The sequence below is a fragment of the Carcharodon carcharias genome, chromosome 30 (genome assembly GCF_017639515.1).
Source record: "Carcharodon carcharias isolate sCarCar2 chromosome 30, sCarCar2.pri, whole genome shotgun sequence".
NCBI lineage: Eukaryota > Metazoa > Chordata > Chondrichthyes > Lamniformes > Lamnidae > Carcharodon > Carcharodon carcharias.
This window is the reverse complement of record NC_054496.1, coordinates 1,497,921-1,521,949: the sequence shown is the minus strand read 5'-3', so window position 1 is coordinate 1,521,949 and position 24,029 is coordinate 1,497,921. Positions and strand designations below refer to the sequence as shown.

The 24,029-nt window shown below is 43.5% G+C and overlaps 1 protein-coding gene across 5 annotated transcripts in view; it reads right to left on the bottom strand.

Annotated features, from left to right (window-relative positions):
- The window catches only part of qtrt1 (queuine tRNA-ribosyltransferase 1), an 86,064-nt gene that overhangs the window by 46,063 nt on the left and 15,972 nt on the right, over positions 1-24,029 (bottom strand). For 2 of the 5 annotated variants that reach the window (XM_041177228.1, XM_041177225.1), the window contains exons 10-11: positions 22,965-23,046; positions 5,310-5,389 (exon numbers count right to left, since the gene is read on the bottom strand). In XM_041177228.1, coding sequence (XP_041033162.1) covers positions 5,367-5,389; positions 22,965-23,046 — 105 coding nt within the window. In that variant the 3' untranslated portion in view covers positions 5,310-5,366. Of the gene's footprint in view, positions 1-1,994; positions 2,161-5,309; positions 5,390-22,964; positions 23,047-23,098; positions 23,437-24,029 lie in introns of those variants that run through there. The other 3 variants (XM_041177224.1, XM_041177226.1, XM_041177223.1) reach the window with 3 other exon arrangements.

Here is a 24,029-nt window from a genome sequence, read left to right as displayed (position 1 = left end):
GGGAGGTGCTCTAATGAATTATAGAACCATCAATTGCAGCACGATGGCCTTTGCAACTTTTAAGTTCACTTTCTCATCTATGAAAGCAACCATATATATCTCTGAATCGGACTTCACCTGTCAGATGTTCCAATCTCTGGACTGGATGTGTGGTCTAACTTCTGTTTCTGCTGGAATGAAATGGATTTTATTCCAACTTCTGTTTAAATTGGCTAACAGCAGTACCTTTTCCTAGTGCTTTCTAAAGTGGCCAAGTTTGTTCAGTGGTCTTGCTTAAACCTATTATGTACCAATACAGTGTGGTGAGGTTAGTGAACCCAAGTTTTGTTCTGAAACAAAGCAGTGCGTAGCAGTGGCCTGTACTAATTTATTTATTCCTTTCTTAACTTTACCAACTTAAATTCAAGTACCTTTATCTTGTCCGGCATAGTGGTCACCAGTTGTAAGAATTTTGGATGGCTGCCCAATTGGAATCAACCCAATTCACCAGTGATTAGCTTTAACTGTTTCAGGCCCAAACAAGACAAACCCAAAAGGTAGGCTAGACTCTTCAGATAGTAAATTCAAAAGGGAGTTTGTTTATTGATCAGTTGAAGTATGGAATTACTTAAGCCGAATAAATGGGGATTCATGAATTTGTACAGATAAGCCCTCTTAATTCTAATATATAGATTGCACACATCTAATTAAAATCACTTCACTGCCTTCCTCCCAAATTGGACAAATTCTAACTATAATCTTATGTGCGTACTTTTGCTTTTGTATTTATCAAATTAGAAGACAGACTTTTTAAGATTTCCATCCGTTCACATGGCTGCAGAAACGTAACCTCATCCCTTCTTTGTCAACAGGTATTGTTTTGATTAGAATAGTGAGAAGCCTCTTTTACTACCTGTATTCTAAGAACCTTTTATCCTTTTTTAGTGGCCATTACACAATCAAACCACACGACTTCTGGCAATTACAGGATAAATTAAATTGTTTTTCAGCTGTATTGTGATACATTTTCACATTCAAGCTAAAATTTGGCAGTTCATGGTGTACTATTACTTATGAAGGGGTTTAGAAATATTCCTCTAGCTGAAAAAATTTCTGCTGACAGCATATTTTTCTGGAAACATCTTACGCTTTCAGTGTTAATTCTTAATCAGGATTCCAGTTTCAAACTTTTTTTAAATGGTGAAATAATTATGTTGATTCATAAATTTAATCAAGCTGCATTTCTTAAAATATCATGTTTCTTTTATCTGAGACCTGTGTCATTTAACACTAACCTTTATTCGTTATATATCCTCTTTAGTTTCAAATCATTGTTCTAAGGCAGCAGAGTAACAGGTTGTTGCTGTTAATCTAATATACACGTTCCTTTATTGCAGAATTTGCAATTATGGATTTTTTAAAAAGTTACAAATCTTAAGTATATTTTCTTTTAAAATAACCAAGCCTTTTGAAACAAACATTTAAATCCTCAATTATAATTGAGGCTTATACAGCAACTTAGTGCCACTCACCAATTAGTCTCTATAGCCGCAACAGATGATGTTCAATACAGACGTGACATACACCCTAGGCGCTATTCATCATCTGAGACGGATGGATGCCAATACTCATATAACCCACCAGCAACATATCAATTTAAAAGATACATAAAATGAGATGGCTGCTATCGGAGTTACATGTTGAACTTAAAGTGCCTTCCTTTGATCTTGTTAGATGCAACTAATCTAAAGATGGTCAAGTTCTACTAGTATTTACTACCCAGGCTAACCTACAACAGGTCAGTATGAACATGGTTTTGGACACCCAACTCAAAAAAAAACTCATGTCTCTTGTATGTTACATGAATAATTTACTTGAGTTTTATTGCATAACTTCATTGAAGACTACCGCTGGGATATGCTCACCACAGTCTCACGCTTCAGAAAGCAAAATACTGGCAGCATATGCACAGAAGGCTAAGGGTGTGAGATGACCATGTGCTGGATGGCTGTGTGTGGTTACTGTTGACTCGAGAGGTGATGGACAGCATTGCATGAATCATGGAGTGTGTTTACTGAGAAGTGATTATCCATTAGTCAGACTTCATCTTACAGCTGCCCTTCTCCATCCTGTTGAAGCTGTTCTATCGAATTGTGTAGATCCACTCAGACCGAATACCTACTTTGAAAAGATGGAAGAAAATTCCCAACTCAACGTATATTATCCTGAATATAGACTTCCCTCCCGCTCTATTGTTGAGTTCTAGTCATGTGTCAGGGCTGGGGTTGATAAGGATGTGAGAGATAGTGTTCTGGTCCTTCAGCTCAGTTGAAAGAACAAGGGAAAATGAGTTACTGTGACACAGCACAAAGATGAATATTTATAAATAGTGACTTGGCATTTTTAATTGGGAACAATTTCGTTGTGTCTGTGCTGGCTGAGAAAGAGCTAGCCAAGTCTCAGTCATTTGGGATCTTGTCAAAAGCCTTGCTAAATCCATGTGATCCTCAGAGCGCCCCCCCAGCACACAGCCCCTAATTCATGTCTTTCTAAATGATGATTAATATTGGCCCCTCATTTTTTCCAATAATGTACTCACCACCGAGGTTAGACTGACTGATCTATAATTACTGTGTGTCCCTTTTCTTTTTAAACCTTTCACTATTTCCTCTCTTAAACTCAAACAATATTTCACACTGCTCCTCCTTAACATGATGTCTGCATCATACCCCTCTTTTGTGAAGACACATGCAATTTATTTGTTTTAAAAAAAAACCATGGTAATGTCTTCTGACTCCGTACAGTTTACTTTTGTGAACTCCAATACTCCCTTTCCTTAATTATCCCTTGCTCTATTTATAAAAAATATTTGTGTTTTCCTTGATTTTACTTGCCAATAATTCATAATGCCCTGCCATGGATTTAATTTCCTCAATTTCACCCCTGCATTTTCAGTACTCTGGCTTACTCTGTACTCTGTAGCATTCAGCTCTCGGTATCTGACATACATTTCCTGTTTTTGCCTTATTCTACCCTGTATGTGCTTTGACATCCAAGGGGCTCTAGATTTAGGAGTCCTACGCTTTTTCTTGTTCAGCTCCACAAAGGGGAAAGGAGTAAACTGTTCATTAAAAATTGTATATGGAGAGCAGCATCAATATCCCAGTAACCAGTCGACAGTCCCAGATGCTGATGCTGCTCAATGGTGCATTTAGTTCTTGCTGTTCTGATCTGCTGTATAGGTAGGCTCAAGTTCAAGTTCTGTCGAAGGGTCATGAGGACTCGAAACGTCAACTCTTTTCTTCTCCGCCGATGCTGCCAGACCTGCTGAGTTTTTCCAGGTAATTCTGTTTTTGTTTTGGATTTCCAGCATCCGCAGTTTTTTTGTTTTTAGGCTCTAGCATTGCTGGCTGATTGTTTCTGCTGCACTTTTACTCTGATTCCTTATCCCCCTTCCTGCTCAGCTGCTTTGCCCATTGCTACTTTTGCGTTTTAATAATAGGTGATCTAATGGGGTGCTTGAAGTGGAGTTCCTGTGATTGGTTGAGAAGACCCCTGAACCTGATGGCCTGCATCCTAGGGTCTTGAAGGAAATAGCTGCAGAGATAGCGATTGCATTGGATGTAATCTTCCAAAATTCCCTAGATTCTGGAAAAGTCACAGCAGATGGCAAATGTAACACCTTGATTCAAAATAGGAAGGAGACAGCAGCAAATTATAGGCCAGTTCACCTAACATCTGTCATTGGGAAAATGCTAGAATTCATTACTAAAAAGATAGTAGAAGAATATTTAGAAAATCAAAATGCAATCAGGTGATGTCAACATGGTTTTTGGGAAATTGTTTTTGGAACATTTATTAGAGTTCTTTGAGGATATAGTAAGCAGGGTGGATAAAGGATACCAGTAGATGTGTATTTGGATTTCAAAAGGCACCACCTAAAAGTTTATTACATAAAATAAGAGTTTATCGTGTAGGAATGATATATTAGCATGGATAGGGGGACTGGCTAACTAACAGGAAAGAGTGTGTCAGGATAAATGGGTCATTTTCAGGATGCCAAACTTAACAAGTGGAGTGCCAAAGGGGTCAGTGCTGGGGCCTTAACTACTTACAGTCCATATGAATAACTTGGAACAGGGCTGACTGTATTGTAGCCAAATTTGCTGATGATAAAAGGATAGCAAATAATGAGCATACAAAGAATTTGCAAAGGAACATAGACGAGTTAAGTGAGTGGGCAAATATTTGGCAGATGGAGTATAACGTGGGAAAATGTGAATGTGTCCACTTTGGCAGGAAGAATAGAAAAGCAGTATATTGTTTAAATGGAGACGGATTGCAGAACTCGGTGGTACAGAGGGATCTGGGTGTCCTGGTACATGAATCACAAAAAGTTAGTATGCAGGTATGGCAAGTGATTAGGAAGGCAAACAGTTTGTTGTTATAAGGGGGATGGAGTATAAAAGTAGGGAAGCCTTGCTACAAGTGTACAGGGCATTGGTGAGACTGCACCTGGAGTACTGTGTACTGTTTTGTCACATTACATAAGGAGTGATTTAGTTAAATTGGAAGCAGTTCAGAGAAGGTTCACTGAGCTGATTCCTGAAATGAAAGGGTTGTCTAATGAGGAAAGGTTGAGCAGGTTGGGCCTGTACTCATTGGAGTTTGGAAGAATGAGGTGACCTTATTGAAACGTTTAAGATTTTGACAGGGTAGATGCTGAGAAGATATTTCCTCTGGTGGGGGGATCTAGAACTGGGGCAACAGTTTCAAGATAAGAGGTCTCCTATGTAAGACAGATTAGGAGGAATTTCTTCTCTCAGATGGTTGTTAGTGTTTGGATATCTCTTCCCTTGAGAGTAGTGGAGGCTGGGTCATTGAATATATTCAAGGTTGAGCGAAGCAGACTTTTGACTGTCAAAGTCAGTCAAGGATTACGGGGGGCAGGCAGGAGAGTGGAGTTAATGCTGCAAACTGATCAACTGTGATCTTATTGAATGGCCGAGCAGGCGCGAGGGGCTGAATGGCCTACTCCTGCTCTTATTTCTCATGATCTTAAGAGTGACTGGAGCTGGAGTGAGAATTCCTGGCTTACTGAGGCCGATCACAATCCCAGCTTAGATCAACGACCTGAACACACACTGGCACAATTTGGAAATTCCTTTTGTCTGTTGGGCTCAGTACCATAGTGGGGCAGTACTCTTACCCCACAAGATTACAGGGAGCAGAAAGATATATTATATCACACAGAGTCTAATCCTTCATGACTGCTACTCACCCACCAACCCACACCCAACAGAAACTGACAATTTTAAAAATCTGCTTACCAGATCCTTGGTTTTTGATGAAAAATAATTCTAGTTGTTCTTTGAATGTATTCTCATTTATGTAAAACTCCACTTGCACTCTGCAAGAGAAATTAAAGAGAGAAAATGAGCAAATGGAGTATCCCAAGGCAAAGACGAACACTGGATTAATCCAATGACAAAAACTAGGTTTACACTCCTCTCCAAGTGCTGACTTTCACTGGGATACAGATTCTAGAGGCCACCTGCAACTCCCATTCTTCAAATCTGAGCTGACTTTGACAGCAAACTATTTGATCATAAGAAGTGTGTGACATGCAAGTCCAATCTGTCCTCACCAAATCCACAGGTACAGCAGCAGGAGGTGTCGGATAGGAATTAGAAGCTGGATCGCTGCTGATTAGTCCGTTTGGCCAAAGGGCACTGAGCCCAACCGTAATCCCACCTCTATTTTTATTCATTCCTGGGATGTGGGCATTGCTGGTTAGGACAGCGTTTACTATCCATCCCTAGCTGCCCTTGAGAAGTTGGTGGTGAGCTGCCTTCTTGAACCGCTGCAGTTCTCGTGATGTAGGTACACCCACAGTGCAGTTAGGGAGGGGATTCCAGGATTTTGTCCCAGCGACAGTGAAGGAACAGAGATATATTTCCAAGTCAGGATGGTGAGTAACTTGGACGGGAACTTCCAGGTGGTGGTGTTCCCATCTATCTGCTGCCCTTGTCCTTCTAGATGGTAGCAGTCATGGGTTTAGAAGGTGCTGTCTACAGAGGCTCAGTGAATTCCTGTAGTGCATCTTGAAGATGATACACAATGCTGCTACTGTGTGTTAGTGGTGGAGGGAGTGAATGTTTTGTATGTGGTGCCAATCAAGTGGGCTGCTTTATCCTGGATAGTGTCAAACTTCTTGAGTGTTGTGGGAGCAGCACACATCCAGGCAAGTGGGGAATTTTCCATCACGCTCCTGACCTGTGCCTTGTAGATGGTGGACAGGCTTTGGGGAGTCAGGAGATAAGCTACTCGTCACAGGATTCCTAGCCTCTGACCTGCTCTTGTAGCCACAGTATTTATATGGCTAGTCCAGTTCAGTTTCTGGTCAATGGTAACCCCCCAGGATGTTGATAGTGGGGGATTCAGCGATGGTAATGCCATTGAACATCTAGGGGCGATGGTTATTGCCATCAGTTATCCCAGCAGAGATTCTAGAATGAACCGAGACATCCCTGATGTGTGTGACAGGCTTCAATGCCCAGGAGCGATCACTTCACTTTGCTAAACTCAATGACACAGAGCTTACAGCCATGTAGCTCCCAGTCTAAGTGACTTATAGATAGAAAGCAGGTATCTCATTAACAGAGAGAGTTTGCTAGTGTCAAATTTCTCCGATTAGTGCTGTTGAATAAGCAGACTTGAGAGGGAGAGCAACAAAGCTGGTTTGGGTGTTCTGATAAAGAGTCATACGGACTCGAAACATTAACTGTATTCCTCTCCAGATGATGTCAGACCTGCTGAGTTTTTCCAGCTATATTTGTTTTTGTTGGGTAAGAAGATCGTTGTTTCAGACTGGGTGAGGATGGGTCAGCAAGGCATCAATCCAAGGTCCTTATGACAATATTGATTGGCCATCTTGATTTTACACAATGCCTTGGTACAGCTCTGCCCTGTATCTCTGAATCTGATAATCTCCCCCTTTCTGTCTCCAACTCTCGGAAGAAAATTTTAACTAATACATCTGGCAGGAAACCCCATTGGATCAGGTGGGATACTGATTTTACATCCAATCCAATAAGGGAATTTTAATCCAATCCTTTTGGGAAACTGACAGGATTGGGTACAATGGTGGTTTTACATCCTGCCTGATTTTACTATCTATTTGAAGTCAATTTTTTTCTTATTCATTTATGGGATGTAGGCATTGCTGGCTGGGCCAGCATTTATTGCCCACATCTAATTGCCCTTGAGAAGGTGGTGGGTGAGCTGCCTTCTTGAACCGCTGCAGTCCATGTGGTGTAGGTACAGCCACAGTGCTGTTAGGGAGTTCCAGAATTTTGACCAAGCGACAGTGAAGGAACTATTTTTTTTTTAACATTGGATGGGTTCTAAAATTAACATTCTGATCCCTCTCTTTTTATCCATCACTTTCCTCACTACACACTCCATTCCTCTTTTTCTCTCCTTCCTTGTGTCTATTTATTTCTACAAATTTCATGCTGCATTCCAGGCAGTTTTCTGATCTTGTAATTAGGTTGGTCTGAGATTGATACTTGGAGCGTATCCTAATGACAAGACTTGAGCTGAAGGGTGTAATAGCACTGCTGTACTCCACAGGCTGTCAGAACCAGTGAAACTTTGTTTTAAAATTCACATCCACCCAGCCTTATTTTGGCTTTATCTTTAGATTCTACAATAATAATGTTTAATGCCTGAAGACCAATATTAAAAATGAAACAAGAATTAAGTCATTACCAAAATGATACATTTAAATGAAAGATCAGAATGGAGCCATTCAGCCAAGTAGCTACCTCCATTCTTCAGTGTGAACTTTTTTTTAATGCTGCATAGAATGATAACTAGGGGTATATTTTTGTTAACATGGTCTGGGTGCTTGTCTGGTGATTTAGATTGACTCTTTTTATAGTTGCCACCTATTTTCTGTTCAATTGCTGGGATGGGATATTCAGGTCAGCAGCTCTCTGTCCAGAGTCTCTCCTGTTATTTAAAGGGATCCTCTCCTGATTTTGGCAGAACACAATATTTTACTGCCAAACCATTAGGGATGAGGGCTGGTTAGTTTAGATTGCAAAAGTGCGTTGTAGAATGATGCCAGTGGCACAGGCTACTTTAACCAACTCTAGCTTAGAACCAGCTATCCGCCCCTTCTAGGCTGCTTCTGCTCGGCAGCTGTCTTCAAAACCCAGCTGAACTCAAACAGCTTCCAAATCAAACTGCGTGATTCTAGTTTCTTGTGTGTGTGTGTCTGTGGGAGGGACCGGCCTCTCTGGACCCCTGTTGCTAGGCAACAGCCCAGTTTTTCTGCTCGTTTGTTTAATTTAGCTTCAACAATCATAAAACAGTCATAAAAAGGCACCTTTTAGAGTGAAACTAAAACTCAACTTGACCTTTTCTTAACACACAAATACTGAAATACAAATCAAACAAACATTAAAGCTAAAACTCATTCCTAACACTCACACTTACAAAAATCTAACTTACTTAAACTATCTCTGTTTCCTAACAAGAGATAGATCAACCGTGATTCAACTGAATGGCCTCCTCTTGTTCCTATATAAACACTAATCATGCTGCTGAGGAATTAATTCTCATCAATCAATCCCACATCCAGAGAAATTGGAGTGACCCCATTACAGGGCTATCAGGAGATTGCCAGCTGGCTGATCATTGTAGATAATCCATGAGGATTGAGCTGAGGTGAATATTGCATATATGGCTCCCAGGTTGGTTTTGCTCTGTGTCTCTATGCTGTTCCCTGGTTACAGGAGATTATTCAATCACTCATTCCAGGCACTTTGATGTCACACTGGAATAGATATACTTCCTAGATGTAGGAATTGCAAGTAATGTTTGCTTCACTCTCCTGATTTCCTCTGGTTCTCCACTTCTCAGACATGACCTGAAACTCAGCAAGTCACTGAATGGGAAATCGTCAGCGCACCAGTGTCACCCAGCACTGAAAATAAGTCCAGAGACACACTCCCATTGAGAACCTCTTGTATTTAACATACACCATTCTTTCCTGCCATAGCACTCCTCCTAGTTTCACTTGGTACTGAGTAACTCCCAGCAGTTAATCTCAAACCACTCGCAAGTCTGCAGAGTGTTCATGATATCTCTTGTGTTGCTGAGAATTGATGGGACAGAGAGAAGCAGGAAGCTGACAACAACTATCTTCGCTTCACCCTGACAGCAAAGATGCTTTACCTTCCTCCATTAGTGACTTTTTAAATCTAGTCTGTCAATACAAGCCTCCCCATAGACATTTCAATCGCCACATCCAAACACTGACCTGCAATTGCTATAGCTGCACTGAATTTAATGGGTGTTGCTGAGAATCACACTCTGATTACAATTTGCTGGATTGCCATTTCCAGGCTACGACAATGTTTACACATTTTCACACATGCAGACACCACTTTCCTCCGGTTTCCGAGGCAACAATATTGATTGGCTTGAAATGCTGAGGTTTTCCAAATTTATCCCTCATCTGAAAGCACAAACTTGCACTGACATGCCATTTTCCCCTAAGCATGTTGACTCTGTCTGGGGTAAATTTCTCCCCCCTCTCTCCTGAAGATGCTGAGTCTCCCTGGGGTAGACAAAAAAACAGAAGCAGTGGTATATCATACAGCCCGCCAAACCTGCTCCACTGCTCAATACGATCATGGCTGATCTTGGGCTTCAACTCCACTTTCCCGCCTGTTCCCCTATCCCTCGATTCCCTGAGACCAAAAATCTGTCTATCCCAGCCTTAAAAATATTCAAAGTTGTGGTCTCACCAGAACCCTGTACAACTGTTGCAAGACTTCTTTATTCTTGTACTCCAATACCTTTGCAATAAAGAACAACATGCCATTTGCCTTCTTGCATGCTAACTTTCTACATTCTTTGTATGAGCGCTCCCAAGTCTCTTTGAACATCAACACTTAGGCAGTTTCTCACCTTTTAAAAAATATTCAGCTTTTCTATTCTTACAACCAAAGTGAATAACTTCACACTTCCCCACATTATATTCCAGCTGCCATCTTGTTGCCCACTCACTTAACCTGTCCATATCTCTTTGCAGCCTCTCTGTGTCCTCCCCATAGCTTACCTTCCCACCTAGCTTGGTATACTCAGCAAACTTTGTCTCTTCATCTAAGTCATTAATATCGGTTATGAATAGCTGAAACCCCAGCACTGACCCTTGCGGCACTCCACTGTTCACTAACTGCCAACTTGAGAAAGCCCCGTTTATGCCCACTCTCTGCTTTCTATCTGTTAATCAATTCTCTATTCATGCAAATTTACTACCCCCAACTCCATGGGCGCTTATCTTACCTATTAACCTTTTGTGCAGCGCTTTACCGAATGCCTTTTGGAAACCCAGGTACATCTACTGGTCCCCCTTTATCTACATTACTAGTGACATCCTCAAAAAACTCCAATAAATTTGTGAAACAAGATTCCCCTTTAGTAAAACCATGCTGACTAGTTCTGATCATAATATGCTTTTCTATGTGCATTGTTAAGACTTCATTAATAATAGATTCCAGCATTTTCCCAACAACTGATGTTAGACTAACTGGCCTGTAGTCCACTGTTTTCTCTCTCCCTCCATTCTTGAAAAGTGGTGTAACATTTGCCAACTTCCAATCCAATCCAAGGAATTTTGGAAAATCATGGCCAGCACATCCACTATCTCTGCAACTCTCTCTTTTAGAACCCTAGATATAGACCATCAGGACCCGGGGATTTGTCGGATTTTAGTCCCATAAGTTTCTCCAATACTTTTTCTCCGCTGATGTTAATTTCCTCTCTCTTTTTGACCCCTAGGTTCCTATCCATTTCTGGTATGAAACTTGTGGAGCATTTATGATGAGATTACTAATTAACCGTGCTTCATTACACAATAGTAGATCTAAGATAGCTTTACCCCTAGTCGGCTCCACAATGTATTACTCCAAGAAACTGGAACAAAAACATTCTACAAACGCTCCTAGACCACTTTTGCCAACTTGACTGTCCCAGTCAGTATGAAGATTAATGCCCCCCCCACAACATTTATATTGCCGTTGTTACAAGCTCCAATAATTTCCTGTTTAATGCTGTCCAACAATATAACTACACATCGTCGTCTGGTAGTACAGGGCTTGAGTTTTGCTGAGGAAGGGGCTTTTTTTGTCAAAGTGTTTCATCTTGCACTCATCAGGACAATTCGCAAGAAAATGCCAATGTCAGGGGAAACAACACATTTATTCTGTTTGAGAAGAGATTGCTGATTGGTTGGCAAGTGGGCTCTGATTGGTAGAGGTGTTGCCATGGAGAATCCACCAGTTGATGGTGACTGACAGTTAACTGTCAAGCATTGTTTGAAATTAAAACCAGGCAGCTTTGATTGGTCAAGACTTTCCCATGGAGAATGAACCAGTGAATGGCTGTCACTTACTTTGTTTAGTTGAAACAGGTGCAATGTGTGTACATGTTCTTTCTGTCTGCAAAGAACAGGGCCCTGTGTATTAATATATGTAGCTTCCAGTACACACAAATGCACCACATTACGAGCCTGACTGACTATCTTAAATTAGTTGTCAGAGCAATTCTTAACATACTGATGACTATTTAGCAAATGTTTTCCAATTACTGAATCACATCTAAAGTTGGACACTGTGTTTTGAGTTTTGCAAGCACGGTCTGGTTGTGTATGGTGTACCTTGCCTGTTGCAAACAGCAGAAGGGACATGCTGTTTGATACAATCCGCCAGCCTTTGGGACATACGGCCTGCATACCTAACATCACACTGGCACTGAAATTCATATACCACATACTCATTTGTGTGATGGGCAGAATGGCTTTTTGGCCTGACAGCAAATACCACTTGTGTTGCTACTGCATAGTAGCAGCGTGAAACAGCTAACTTCACCTGTTGTTCAAATTTTTGAGATACCTTGCCCTTCCAGGGTAATCTGAGTTAGACTGCCTTGGGCCTGTTCATTGGTTGCACAATATACAATTTTACTGTTCATGGAACTGTAAGAATCCCAAGGGGATCCTCTAGGCCCATCTCTCGCAAACATCCTTGTTGGGTTCCATGAGAAACGTGTCTGCCATGGAATGACACCTACCCCCTTGCATGTTTCCAATATGTGGATGATAAGTTTGCTATATTTATTTCGGTGGCTGCATGTAACAATTTTCTTACATGCCTTAATGGGCTCCATCCTGCGCTCAAATTCACTTTTGAAATGGGGCAGTCAAATGAACTCCCTTTTCTTGATATACTGGTTGAGAAATCTGCCAGGGGATTTTCTGCAATGACCTGCCACAAGCCTACCTTCACTGGTCAATGTATGCATTGGGATTCTTACTGTTCCACACGTGATAAGATTAGTCTTATCAGCAACCTCGTAAATAGGGCCTGAGCCATTTGCTCGCTGTGCAAGCTTGATGATGAAATAGGGCACATGAAAGCCATCCTGCAGGATAATGGCTACCCTTAACAGATCATGTCATACTGTATATTACGCAAACTCATGAAAGGGCCTAAGACCGTCACTTTTGGCTCTGAAAAGTGTCCAGCCTACCTCAGATTACCCAAGAAGGACAAGGTATCTCAAAAGTTTGAGCAACAGGTGAAGCTAGCTATTTCACGCTGCTACTATGCAGTAGCAACACGAGTAGTATTTGCTACGAACAGGATGCTACCATCAAGCCAAAAAGTCTTTCTGCCTATCACACAAATGAATACATGGTGTATGAATTTCAGTGTCAGTATGATGCTAGGTATGTAGGCTGTACATGCCAAAGACTGGCAGATCAAATCAAACAGCATGTCCCAGCCGCTGTATGAAAAAGGCATGATACAGACTGTACCCAACCAGCCGGTGCTTGCAAAACTTAAAACACAGCAAAGCACTCTGTCCAACATTAGTTGTGATTCCACGATTGGACAACATTTGCTAAATAATCCTCAGTGTACTAAGAATTACACTGACAACCAATTTAAGATTGTCAGTCAGGCTTGCAGTGTGGCACATTCGCATGTATTGGAAGCTACATATATTAATACACGGGGCACTGTTCTTTGCAGACTGAAAGGACGTGCACACGTTGCGCCTGTTCCAGCTAAACAAAATAAGTGACAGCCATTCACTGGTTCATTCTTCAGGGCAATGTCTTGACCAATCAAAGTCAAACTGCCTGGCTTAAATTTCAAACAGTTAACTGCCGGTTACCATCAACTGGTGCATTCTCCATGGCAATACCTCTACCGATCAGAGTCCACTTGCCAACCAATCAATACTCTTGTCTCATACAGTATAAAGTTGTTGTTTCCCCTGACATTTTCTTGTGAATTGTCCCGATGGGTGAAAGACAAGAAAATGTCTTCAACAAAAAATGTTTATTTTTTTTCTGCAATACTCAGTATATCTACTGTTAAAAGGTCGATAAACTACTTCCACCAATGTTTTCTGACTTTAGCTATTCCTAATTTCCATCTATGCTGGTTCATCTTCATGATGATTAAATGGTCGCTCATTTAAGACAGAGATGAGGAGAATTTTTTTTCACTTGGAGGGTAGTGTGTTTTTGGAACTGTCTTCCTCAAACGGTGGTGGAAGCAAAGTCTTTGATTATTTTTAAGGCAGAGCTAGAAAGATTCTTGATAAGCAAGGGGATGAAGGGTTATCGGGTGTAGGTGGAAATGTGGAGTTAGGGTTACAATCAGATCAGCCATGATCCTATTGAACGGTGCAGCAGATGTGAGGAGCCAAGTGACCTACTCCTGTTCCTAATTCATTTGTTTGTATGACCTCCTGAGCTCGGATCCTTTCTCACTGATGTCCTTATGTCATCCTTTACCATCAGGACTCCCCCTCCTCCTTTGCCATTCTGTCTGCCTCCTGAAATAATGTGCATCCTGGAATATTGTTTCCCCTACCTTGATCACCTTGTAACCATGTCTCTGTAATGGGGATTAGATCTAAATCATTTCCCTGTTTGTGCTCCTAGTTCATCTATCTTATTACAGATGCTTCATGCATTCAGATAAAGAACTTTTCATTTCAATTTTTTACTTCAATGCATTGACCTTATTCGTTGATGCACAACTTGTAGTTAAATTCTCAGTCCCTTCCTGTCCCACTCTATCTTTACCCTCATTGTTATACTGTTCTGATGCCTTGAGCTTTCTCTTTGTGTTTCTAAATCTTCCTTCACCTGAACTCTCCCTCTCCCTCCTGTTAGTTTAAAGCCCTGTCCACAGTCCAAGTTATACAATTGACCAGGACACTGGTCCCAGCCTGGCTCATGTGAAGCCCATCCCAACAGAATAGTTCTCTCTTCCCTGAGTACTGATACCAGTGCCCCATGAATTGAAAGCTCCTCTTCCCACACCACTCTTTGAGCGATGTATTGAATGACCTAATCTGCTTGACCCTGAGCCAATTGGCGCGTGGTTCAGGTAACAATCCAGAGATGATTATCTTTGATGTTCTGCATTTTATTTTCAACCCTAACTCCTCAAATTCTCTCAGCAGAACATCATTCTGGTTCTACCTATGTCTTTGGTTCCCACGTGGACCACGACAGCTGGATTCTCCCCCTCCCACTCAACATCCTCTCCAGCTACAAGGAGATGTCATAACCCTGGCACAGGGCAGGCAGCACAACCTTTCAAGCTCCCTGTCACAGCGGCAGAGAGCAGTATCTATCCCCCTGGTTATACTGTCTCCTGTCACTACCACATTCCTCTTCACTCCCCCCCACTTGAATGACATCCTTCACCATAGTGCCATGGTCAGTCTGCTCATCCACGCTGCACCCCTCCTCATCCACACAGGTAGCTAGCACCTCGTCCCTGTTGGAGAAAGTCAGTGGCTGAGGTTCTTTCATCACCACATGCTGGGTCCCCATACCTAGCGGACTCGCAGTCATACCCTTCTGTCCCGGACCACTGTCTAACTTTAAGGCTTTGCCTAACCTAAGGGGTGTGACTGCCTCCTGGAACAAGTGTCCTGGTAACTGTAAAACAAAAACAGAATTACCTGGAAAAACTCAGCAGGTCTGGCAGCATCGGCGGAGAAGAAAAGAGTTGACGTTTCGAGTCCTCATGACCCTTCGACAGAACTTGAGTTCGAGTCCAAGAAAGAGTTGAAATATAAGCTGGTTTAAGGTGTGTGTGTGGGGGGCGGAGAGATATCTCACACCTTAAACCAGCTTATATTTCAACTCTTTCTTGGACTCGAACTCAAGTTCTGTTGAAGGGTCATGAGGACTCGAAACGTCAACTCTTTTCTTCTCCGCCGATGCTGCCAGACCTGCTGAGTTTTTCCAGGTAATTCTGTTTTTGTTTTGGATTTCCAGCATCCGCAGTTTTTTTGTTTTTATTTTTGTTTTTAGTCCTGGGAACTCTCCCTGTTCCCACCACAATGCCCTGCAATGTCCACAACTCAGATTCCCGCTCAGCAGCTCTAAGCCGAAGTTGCAGACATTTACTGCTGGGATTGCAGTGTATTCACCAAATACTGGGGGCTGAAAAAAAAAGTAGTAAAAGGAACACCTTCCTCTCCGTGATCAAAATTTCCAGCTACACACTGTGTGCATATCATTCCGGAGCAGCCTCCTCTACATTAATGCTCTTACTTTGCTCCTCCTCTCCTGAAGGTGCCGACTCTCTCTGGGGTACAGTTCCCCATCTCCTGACTCTCCCTGGGGTACAGTTCCCTCTCTCCTGAAGGTGCCGACTCTTCCTGGGGTACAATTCCCCCTCTCCTGATTCTCCCTGGGGTTTGGTTCCCCCTCTCCTGACTCTCCCTGGGGTACAGTTCCCCCTCTCCTGATTCTCCCTGGGGTATAGTTCCCCTCTCCTGACTCTCCCTGGGGTACAGTTCCGTCTCTCCTGAAGGTGCCGACTCTCCCTGGGGTACAGTTCCCCCTCTCCCGACTCTCTCTGGGGCACAGTTCCCCCTCTCCTAATTCTCTAGGGTACAGTTCCCCCTCTCCTGACTCTACCTGGGGTACAGTTCCCCCTCTCCTGATTCTCCCTGGGGTATAGTTTCCCCTATCCTGACTCTCCCTGGGGTACAGTTCCCTCTCTCCTGAAGGTGCCGACTCTCCCTGGGGTACAGTTCCGCCCTCTCCTGACTCTCCCTGGGGTATAGTTCCCCCTCTCCTGACTCTCCCTGGGGTACAGTTCCCCCTCTCCTGACTCTACCTGGGGTACAGTTCCCCCTCTCCCGACTCTAACTGGGGTACAGTTCCCCCTCTCCTGACTCTCCCTGGGGTACAGTTCCCTCTCTCCTGAAGGTGCCAACTCTTCCTGGCGTACAGTTGTGTCAGCACTGGCTATTTCCAATATTACACCCTATTGCCCATTCTGAGTTTAGACATGGATGCCAATTGGGTCATGTAATCACAATCGACCCAGATTCTGCCCTAACCCCTGCCCCAAAAGCTACTTTTCAGCGGAATGGTGTGGACAACGATCAGCAGCAGGAATCCTGGCTGAGCCTTTCCCTCCCTACCTCAGGGCAGCCCCTGTTATAATCTTGATCCTGAACATTTCTTGCTGATTATCAGAACTCACTGGTGTTTCCTCAGGGTTCATATGGCAATGGTACATGACACTGGCTAACACCTCCTTACTTCACAGTCCACCACATCCCAGGGCTCCAGTGGGTTCCTATGCAGGATGGGTTGCCCTGTTCGGTTTTCTCTGTCAAAATCTGGAACCACATTGATTTCCGAGTGCTGGCACCCGATCCCTGAGCACTGGCACCATGTATTTAGATTTATTCAGATCAGTAGCAGTAAGTGTGGCTGACTTTCCCAACCTAGTGGTGCTGACGCCAATTAGAGCACTGATTGCTCTCTTCCAAGAACCAGGGCCCTGTTGGCTGTGTATGAGACTCAGCACCACATCAATAAGGCCAAGTACCAGTACAGGTTGGCAATGCAAACTGCACATGATATGGCCAGCTCAGGAGAGAGAGAGGCTCCTCCACTGCCCCAGATGAAATGTCTCTCTGCCATGGAACATGAGAACATAAAGAAAAAAGAAGGAATACTCTATGGGGAGAGAAACAAGAGTTAATGTCAATGACCTTACATCAGAATATTTACCAGGTGAAGACAGAATCGACCTTGACCCTGTTATAGAATGAGGTAGAGTAAGAAGCTGAAAAAGGATTGAGAGCCAAGGCAAAGGGCCCAGCCCCAGGCTCAACAGGCAGAAGACCACAGAAAGGACTGGGACCCACTTTAAGAATTGGTTTTTAATTTGCCCACTGACTTCATGAGTTAAGTCAATGTTTACTTGACTCTGAAACCACGGAGGCCACAGGTTCAATCCCTGGTCTGTGCTGCATCACAACTGGCCTCAGTAGCTGGGTTCGGGAGGAGGGTACTGGTGCAGATTCAATAGTAACTTCCAAAAAGGAATTATACAAAAAGCTGAAAAGGAAAATTGACAGTGCTATTGAGAAAGAGGAGGAGAGTGGGACTAACTGACTATTTCAACTAAAGAACTAACACAGGCATGATGGTTCCTGCTCCAGACTGCTAGCACAGTGGGAAGTGTGGGCACAAATGCCTGTGGGAGTGCGATGCGATGCATACACACAACTATGGACACGGGCTGAGGACAGGAGTGAGCTCAGCTGTGAAACTGTACTGAATCTCAATGCCTGGGTTCACAGACAGAGAGTAATTCGATGAGGAACTGGAGGGCAGCCACCACTTAACGAGAAGAGGGATCCCAGTGCAGAAAAAGGTCAGCATGCTAGACATCCCAAGAAAATTAATATTGAATTAATGGAAGAACAATTAATTGAGGAAAAGCCAATTTCAATGGGGGTAAGAATGGTTGTCTTATGAGGAAGGGTTGGACAGACTGGACTTGTTTCCACTGGAGTTTAGAAGAGTGAGGGGTGATTTGATTGAAGTATAAAGATCCTGAACAGCCTTGATAAGATGGACCTGGGAAGGATGTTTCCTCTTGTGGGTGAGTCCAGAATTACGGGGATGTGGTTTTAAAATTAGAGGTCATCCTTTTAGGACAGAGATGAGGAGAAATTTTTTCTCAGAGGGTTGTGTGACTTTGGAACTCTCTGCCTCAGAAGGTGGTGGAGGTGGGGTCACTGAATATTTTTAAGGCAGAGGTAAACAGATTCTTGTTAGGCAAGGGAATCAAAGGTCATCGGGGTTAGGTGGGAACGTGGAATTCAAAATAGAAACAGATCAGCCATGATCTTATTGAATGGCAGAGCAGGCTTGATGGGCCGAATGGCCTACTTGTGCTGCTATTTTGTATGTTCATATTATTCCTCAAACACAGTTTAGGGGCAAGAGTGTTCCAGATTTACATTACCTTTTGAATATGTGCTTCTGGACATCACTCTCTCTGTAACATAAGGTTATGGCCCAAACTAAATCACAGCATAACTCCCACAGGCTTCTGACTGTGGTGGACAAAAGGTCACAGTGGTGCAAATATGGTGGGGGGTGGGTGGTGAGGGTCACAGTGCTGTGGATATGGGAGGTGAGGGGTCACAGTGCTGTTGGATATGGGAGGTGAGGGGTCACAGTGCTGTTGGATATGGAAGGTGAGGGGTCACAGTGCTGTGGATATGGAAGGTGAGGGGTCACAGTGCTGTTGGATATGGGAGGTGAGGGTCACAGTGCTGTTGGATATGGAAGGTGAGAGGTCACAGTGCTGTTGGATATGGAAGGTGAGAGGTCACAGTGCTGTTGGATATGGAAGGTGAGGGGTCACAGTGCTGTTGGATATGGAAGGTGAGGGGTCACAGTGCTGTTGGATATGGGAGGTGAGGGTCACAGTGCTGTTGGATATGGGAGGTAAGGGTCACAGTGCTGTTGGATATGGGAGGTAAGGGTCACAGTGCTGTTGGATATGGGAGGTGAGGGTCACAGTGCTGTTGGATATGGGAGGTGAGGGTCACAGTGCTGTTGGATATGGGAGGTGAGGGTCACAGTGCTGTGGATATGGGGGTTGAGGGTCATACTGCAGCAGATATGGGAGGTGAGGGTCACAGTGCTGTGGATATGGGGGGGTGAGGGTCATACTGCAGCAGACATGGGAGGTGAGGGGTCACAGTGCTGTGGATATGGGGGGTGAGGGTCATACTGCGGCAGACATGGGAGGTGAGAGGTCACAGTGCTGTTGGATATGGAAGGTGAGAGGTCACAGTGCTGTTGGATATGGAAGGTGAGGGGTCACAGTGCTGTTGGATATGGAAGGTGAGGGGTCACAGTGCTGTGGATATGGAAGGTGAGGGGTCACAGTGCTGTTGGATATGGGAGGTGAGGGTCACAGTGCTGTTGGATATGGAAGGTGAGAGGTCACAGTGCTGTTGGATATGGAAGGTGAGAGGTCACAGTGCTGTTGGATATGGAAGGTGAGGGGTCACAGTGCTGTTGGATATGGAAGGTGAGGGGTCACAGTGCTGTTGGATATGGGAGGTGAGGGTCACAGTGCTGTTGGATATGGGAGGTAAGGGTCACAGTGCTGTTGGATATGGGAGGTAAGGGTCACAGTGCTGTTGGATATGGGAGGTGAGGGTCACAGTGCTGTTGGATATGGGAGGTGAGGGTCACAGTGCTGTTGGATATGGGAGGTGAGGGTCACAGTGCTGTGGATATGGGGGTTGAGGGTCATACTGCAGCAGATATGGGAGGTGAGGGTCACAGTGCTGTGGATATGGGGGGGTGAGGGTCATACTGCAGCAGACATGGGAGGTGAGGGGTCACAGTGCTGCAGATGTCATTTGGCAAGATTTTTGTTTAATCAAAGATGGGTATGAAACACAAGAAACAGATGATTCCCCAAAGAAACACACGGTAACTGCTTGGATGAGGAGGAATTTAAAAACTCTGAGGGAAATTCAATGTAAGTATTTAAAGCAAAAAAATTCACAATGGCATGGTTAGATTGTTTTAGTGATGTGCTATGATGTCATTTGCTTCATAATTATGTAAAAAAATCTTTTGAATTTGTAGTCCTACTGTTCACCTGTCTGCCAGGTCCCTGAATCATTCCTGAGGAGGAAGGGGAAGAGCATCTTTCTCCAGCTCCACCATCTTCAGCAGTGCATTTCGTTTTTTATCAAAAAGGACCCAGGATTCCTAAGGTTTACTTAACTCCAATAGATACATTGCCCAGGTGCAACTCCAGACCTCTTTGCTCCAAACTATGTTTCCTTTCACAAAGCAAATAAGAGTTTTAAAACAATTTTAATAATTAAATAATGATAAAGAGAAAGTAAGTTGTAGCAATGCTGTTATGCCCCCAATGGATGATTTCTGACAGGAGCTTTTTCTTGCTTTTCACAAGCTGCTCAATACAGCTGCTACTTCATAGAGCAAAGTATCATCTATTATACACCTAGCTTTCTGTACCTTCCTTGCACATGAACAGCAGCATAAAGCCAACAGCACAGGAAAAGTCAGCCAAGATTTGTGCGTCTGCATGCATGTGTGTTTGCCTCTGCTTGTGTGTGTGTCTGTGTGTGTGTCTGTCTGTGCCTGTGTGCATGTCTGCATGATTGTCTGCCTGCATGTGTTCCTGTGTCTGTGCGTGTTTGTCTGTGCCTGTGTATCTGTGTCTTTGTGTGCAGGTGTCTGTCTGTGCGTGTATGCCGGTGTCTGTCTGTGTGTGTACGCACGTGCGTTTGTCAGGTTGAGCAGGAATCAAGATTGGCTGAGATGCCCCTGGGCACGGTTTAACAGAATGAATACAGAAATATGAGAAATAGGAGTAGGCCACACAGCCCAGTGGGCCTGCTCTGCCATTTGATATGATGATCACTGATCTCCTACATCAATTGCACTTTCCTATCCTACCCTCAGCTCCCTCAATTCCCTTAATGCCTGAACATGGGCACTGACAGGATTTGCACACACATATAGAATGGACTGAGTGATTGCAATACGGCAAGAAACAGGGCTGGAAGTTGAAGATTGGACAATAACATATCCTGAAGAAATTGCAGCATTGTTGGTGGGTTCAATGGTTATGTTGGATATATATGTTATAATGGATATTGACTGTGCCTGATGATTCCTGTAGCAATGTTTAGTCCAGTTAATTGCTCCTGTGGCCAATGGATTAGTGTAATTGGCTATTACTACAGCCAATGGATGGCGATGGCTGAGGGTTAGTGTAAATAATGGTTACTGCGGCTAATTTTGGAATAATTCCTTGCTGATCCTTTAAATAGATGTTTAAAAGTAAAGTCTATAATGTCTGACAATTAATTTCATTCAGTTGTGCTTCAAATTTAAGTTTCCTACAGAAAGTACATATTAGCCACATGCAGTTAATTTGTAGGGGGAAATCACTAGACTTATCCAAGCCTGTTCACGCTCCCAGTCTTGAAGGTCAACAAAGTTCCTACGAATGAAACTTCATTTCTCTTAATTCTATTGTTTGTTTCTGCTGGATTCAGCAGCAGGGTGGGTATTTTATCATCCCTTGTTCTTTGAATGGAGGGCCCCACATTGTAGCATTGTTTCCTGTGCTTGTTTTTCCCAAGTCATGGTTTTTGCTACACAAATTCTTGATATTATGGTCTATAGCAAATGGAACCAACTGCCTTTTATATTGCAGCAATCTTTTCTCTTACACGCCTCCCCTGCTGATCAAATGCCTTTGAGTTTTTAACCTGTTTAGCTCCACACTGTTTACCAACCTATTTATTTAATATACAGGGACTGCAGTGGTTCAAGAAGCCAGCCCAACACCACCTTCTCAAGGGCAATTAGAGATGGGCAATAAATGCTGGCCTAGCCAGCGATGCCCACACCCCATGAACGAATAAAAAAAAAAGCCTATCCTTAAAGCACAATATTCTCAGTTCTTTACCAATCTTATCAGCATTATGAGGGGGGGAAACAGGATTTTTGAGCAGAACATTTGAACCAATTCTGCTACATTAGTTACTCTGTAATAATGTAAAAATGCACCTATACTCACAAACTAGTACCTCCTGTAACCGCTGATTAACATGTAGTGTAATTGGTGGTTACTGTGCTAAGTGCTTAATAGTTAGTATAATTGATGGTTACTGTGTTTGCTGGTTAGTGCTGTTGATGTTCCTGCTGATGTCAGTGGATGCTATGGATAATGCTGGTTGATTTTTATTATTGACTAGTAATGTAATCAGGTTCACACATTTAGTGTAAATATTTTTTTCTCTTTAACACAATTTTAACATTGGCTTTGGATCTATTGGTTAGTGTGGAAACCACGATTGGCCAAACTCAACCAAATGCACCATCTAGTGGAGCATTTCATACTGCAAGTGATTACAGTGTTCGGTATCAGATGGTCAAATGTGGTTAAGACAATTGTCGACAAGCCTATGGGCATCTTGTGTTACTTCTGTGCCATGGGATCAGAAACTCAAGCCACTCCCTGGCTGGAGTACACAGGTGCCTCTCTCGCTAGGCATCTGGTGAGGTTGATCTCTGGGGTCACACACTGGGCGGGGTCTCTGTTGGGTGAAAAGAGGGTGAGGCTCAGCTGTAATACCCCCTAACAGTTGGCTATCTCACTGGTAGTCACCATTGAAGCTCACGTATGAAGTATGACCATTCTGATGAGAAAGTGTTAGCACCTTGAGGATTGATGAGGTGGGGTTGGAGTATAACAGCTGAGCTGATGGGAAGACGAAGCACTGGTGTGGGCGGTGACCCTTATTGATGGAGTCTCTGAGCGTTAACCCCCCTTGGCCATACCAATATCAAACTGCCAGGGCTTGGCTTGCTTGATATCACGGCTCTTCAGGTAACAATCTGTCACACAGCCAACCCTCAGCCCCTCAACCAATGAAGGTTCAGCTGATTGTTTATGTTGGACAGGGGAGAGGCAGATCCTGAGGGAGAATGGACAAGAGGAGAACATCAACTCACGTTTTTACACTAGGAGTTAGATCCAACTAACCTATAGTAAGGATTCTTGCTCCAGCACGAACTTCAGGCAGACTGGCCCAGATCAGCGCACTCCTGGAGTGGATCCTATGAGGCTAACCAGAGAAGTTGTCACGTGTAACAGGTTCTCAATAAATGAAGCATTTCTTAAAAATCATTTTTATTTTTGGAACAAATTATACAGTAATACAACATGGGTGAGTGCAACAGCTCGAGAGATCGCAGCCATATGTATGGAAGTCGTGTCGTCCCTTCACACCCTTGGCTGAGTCCCTCATCTTCACACAGCAAGAGATGCTGTGAGACATGAACCTTCCCTGGTACCAGTCCCTCTATTCCAGTTTAACATTGACAGTGCTGAGTGCTTCAACAGCCCACCGTGGATACTGATCCACACTCCGGTACATCCGCTTCATGAACTGCTGAATAAATACTGGGAACTGCCCGCGCTGAATACTCTCACGGATAGAGTGCATCAGGTTCAACTGCAAAACATAAATATGTGTCTTAAAGACAAAACCAAAAATCTTCTCCTGGCTCAGCGAAATAAAGGGCCCCGGCACAAAGGTCACAGGGTGCAGCCCTGACCAGCCAAAGGCTCCGGGTGCCAGCACCGACGCCAACATTAGCAGAGCAGGGAAGCGGCCAGTCTATCACCATCATCAGAACCTGTACATGTCCATCAATCGCAAGAGGAAACACTCCAAATAGTAAAATAGCCTGTGACATTTAAACATGGTTATTCAAAACACCTATACTATCAGCATCAGAATCGTCCATACGAGAGGAAAAAACACAGGCACCAAGAGTGCATGCTAACAGCACAAACACTGTACTTCAGTTGTGTAGGTAGTGCATTCTAACAGCAGAAACACTGTACACCAACAGTGCAGGTACTTCATTCTAACAGCAGAAACACTGTACACCAACAGTGCAGGTACTGCATTCTAACAGCAGAAACACTATACACCAACAGTGCAGGTACTGCATTCTAACAGCACAAACACTATACACCAACAGTGCAGGTACTGCATGATAACAGCACAAACACTGTACACCAACAGTGCAGGTACTGCAG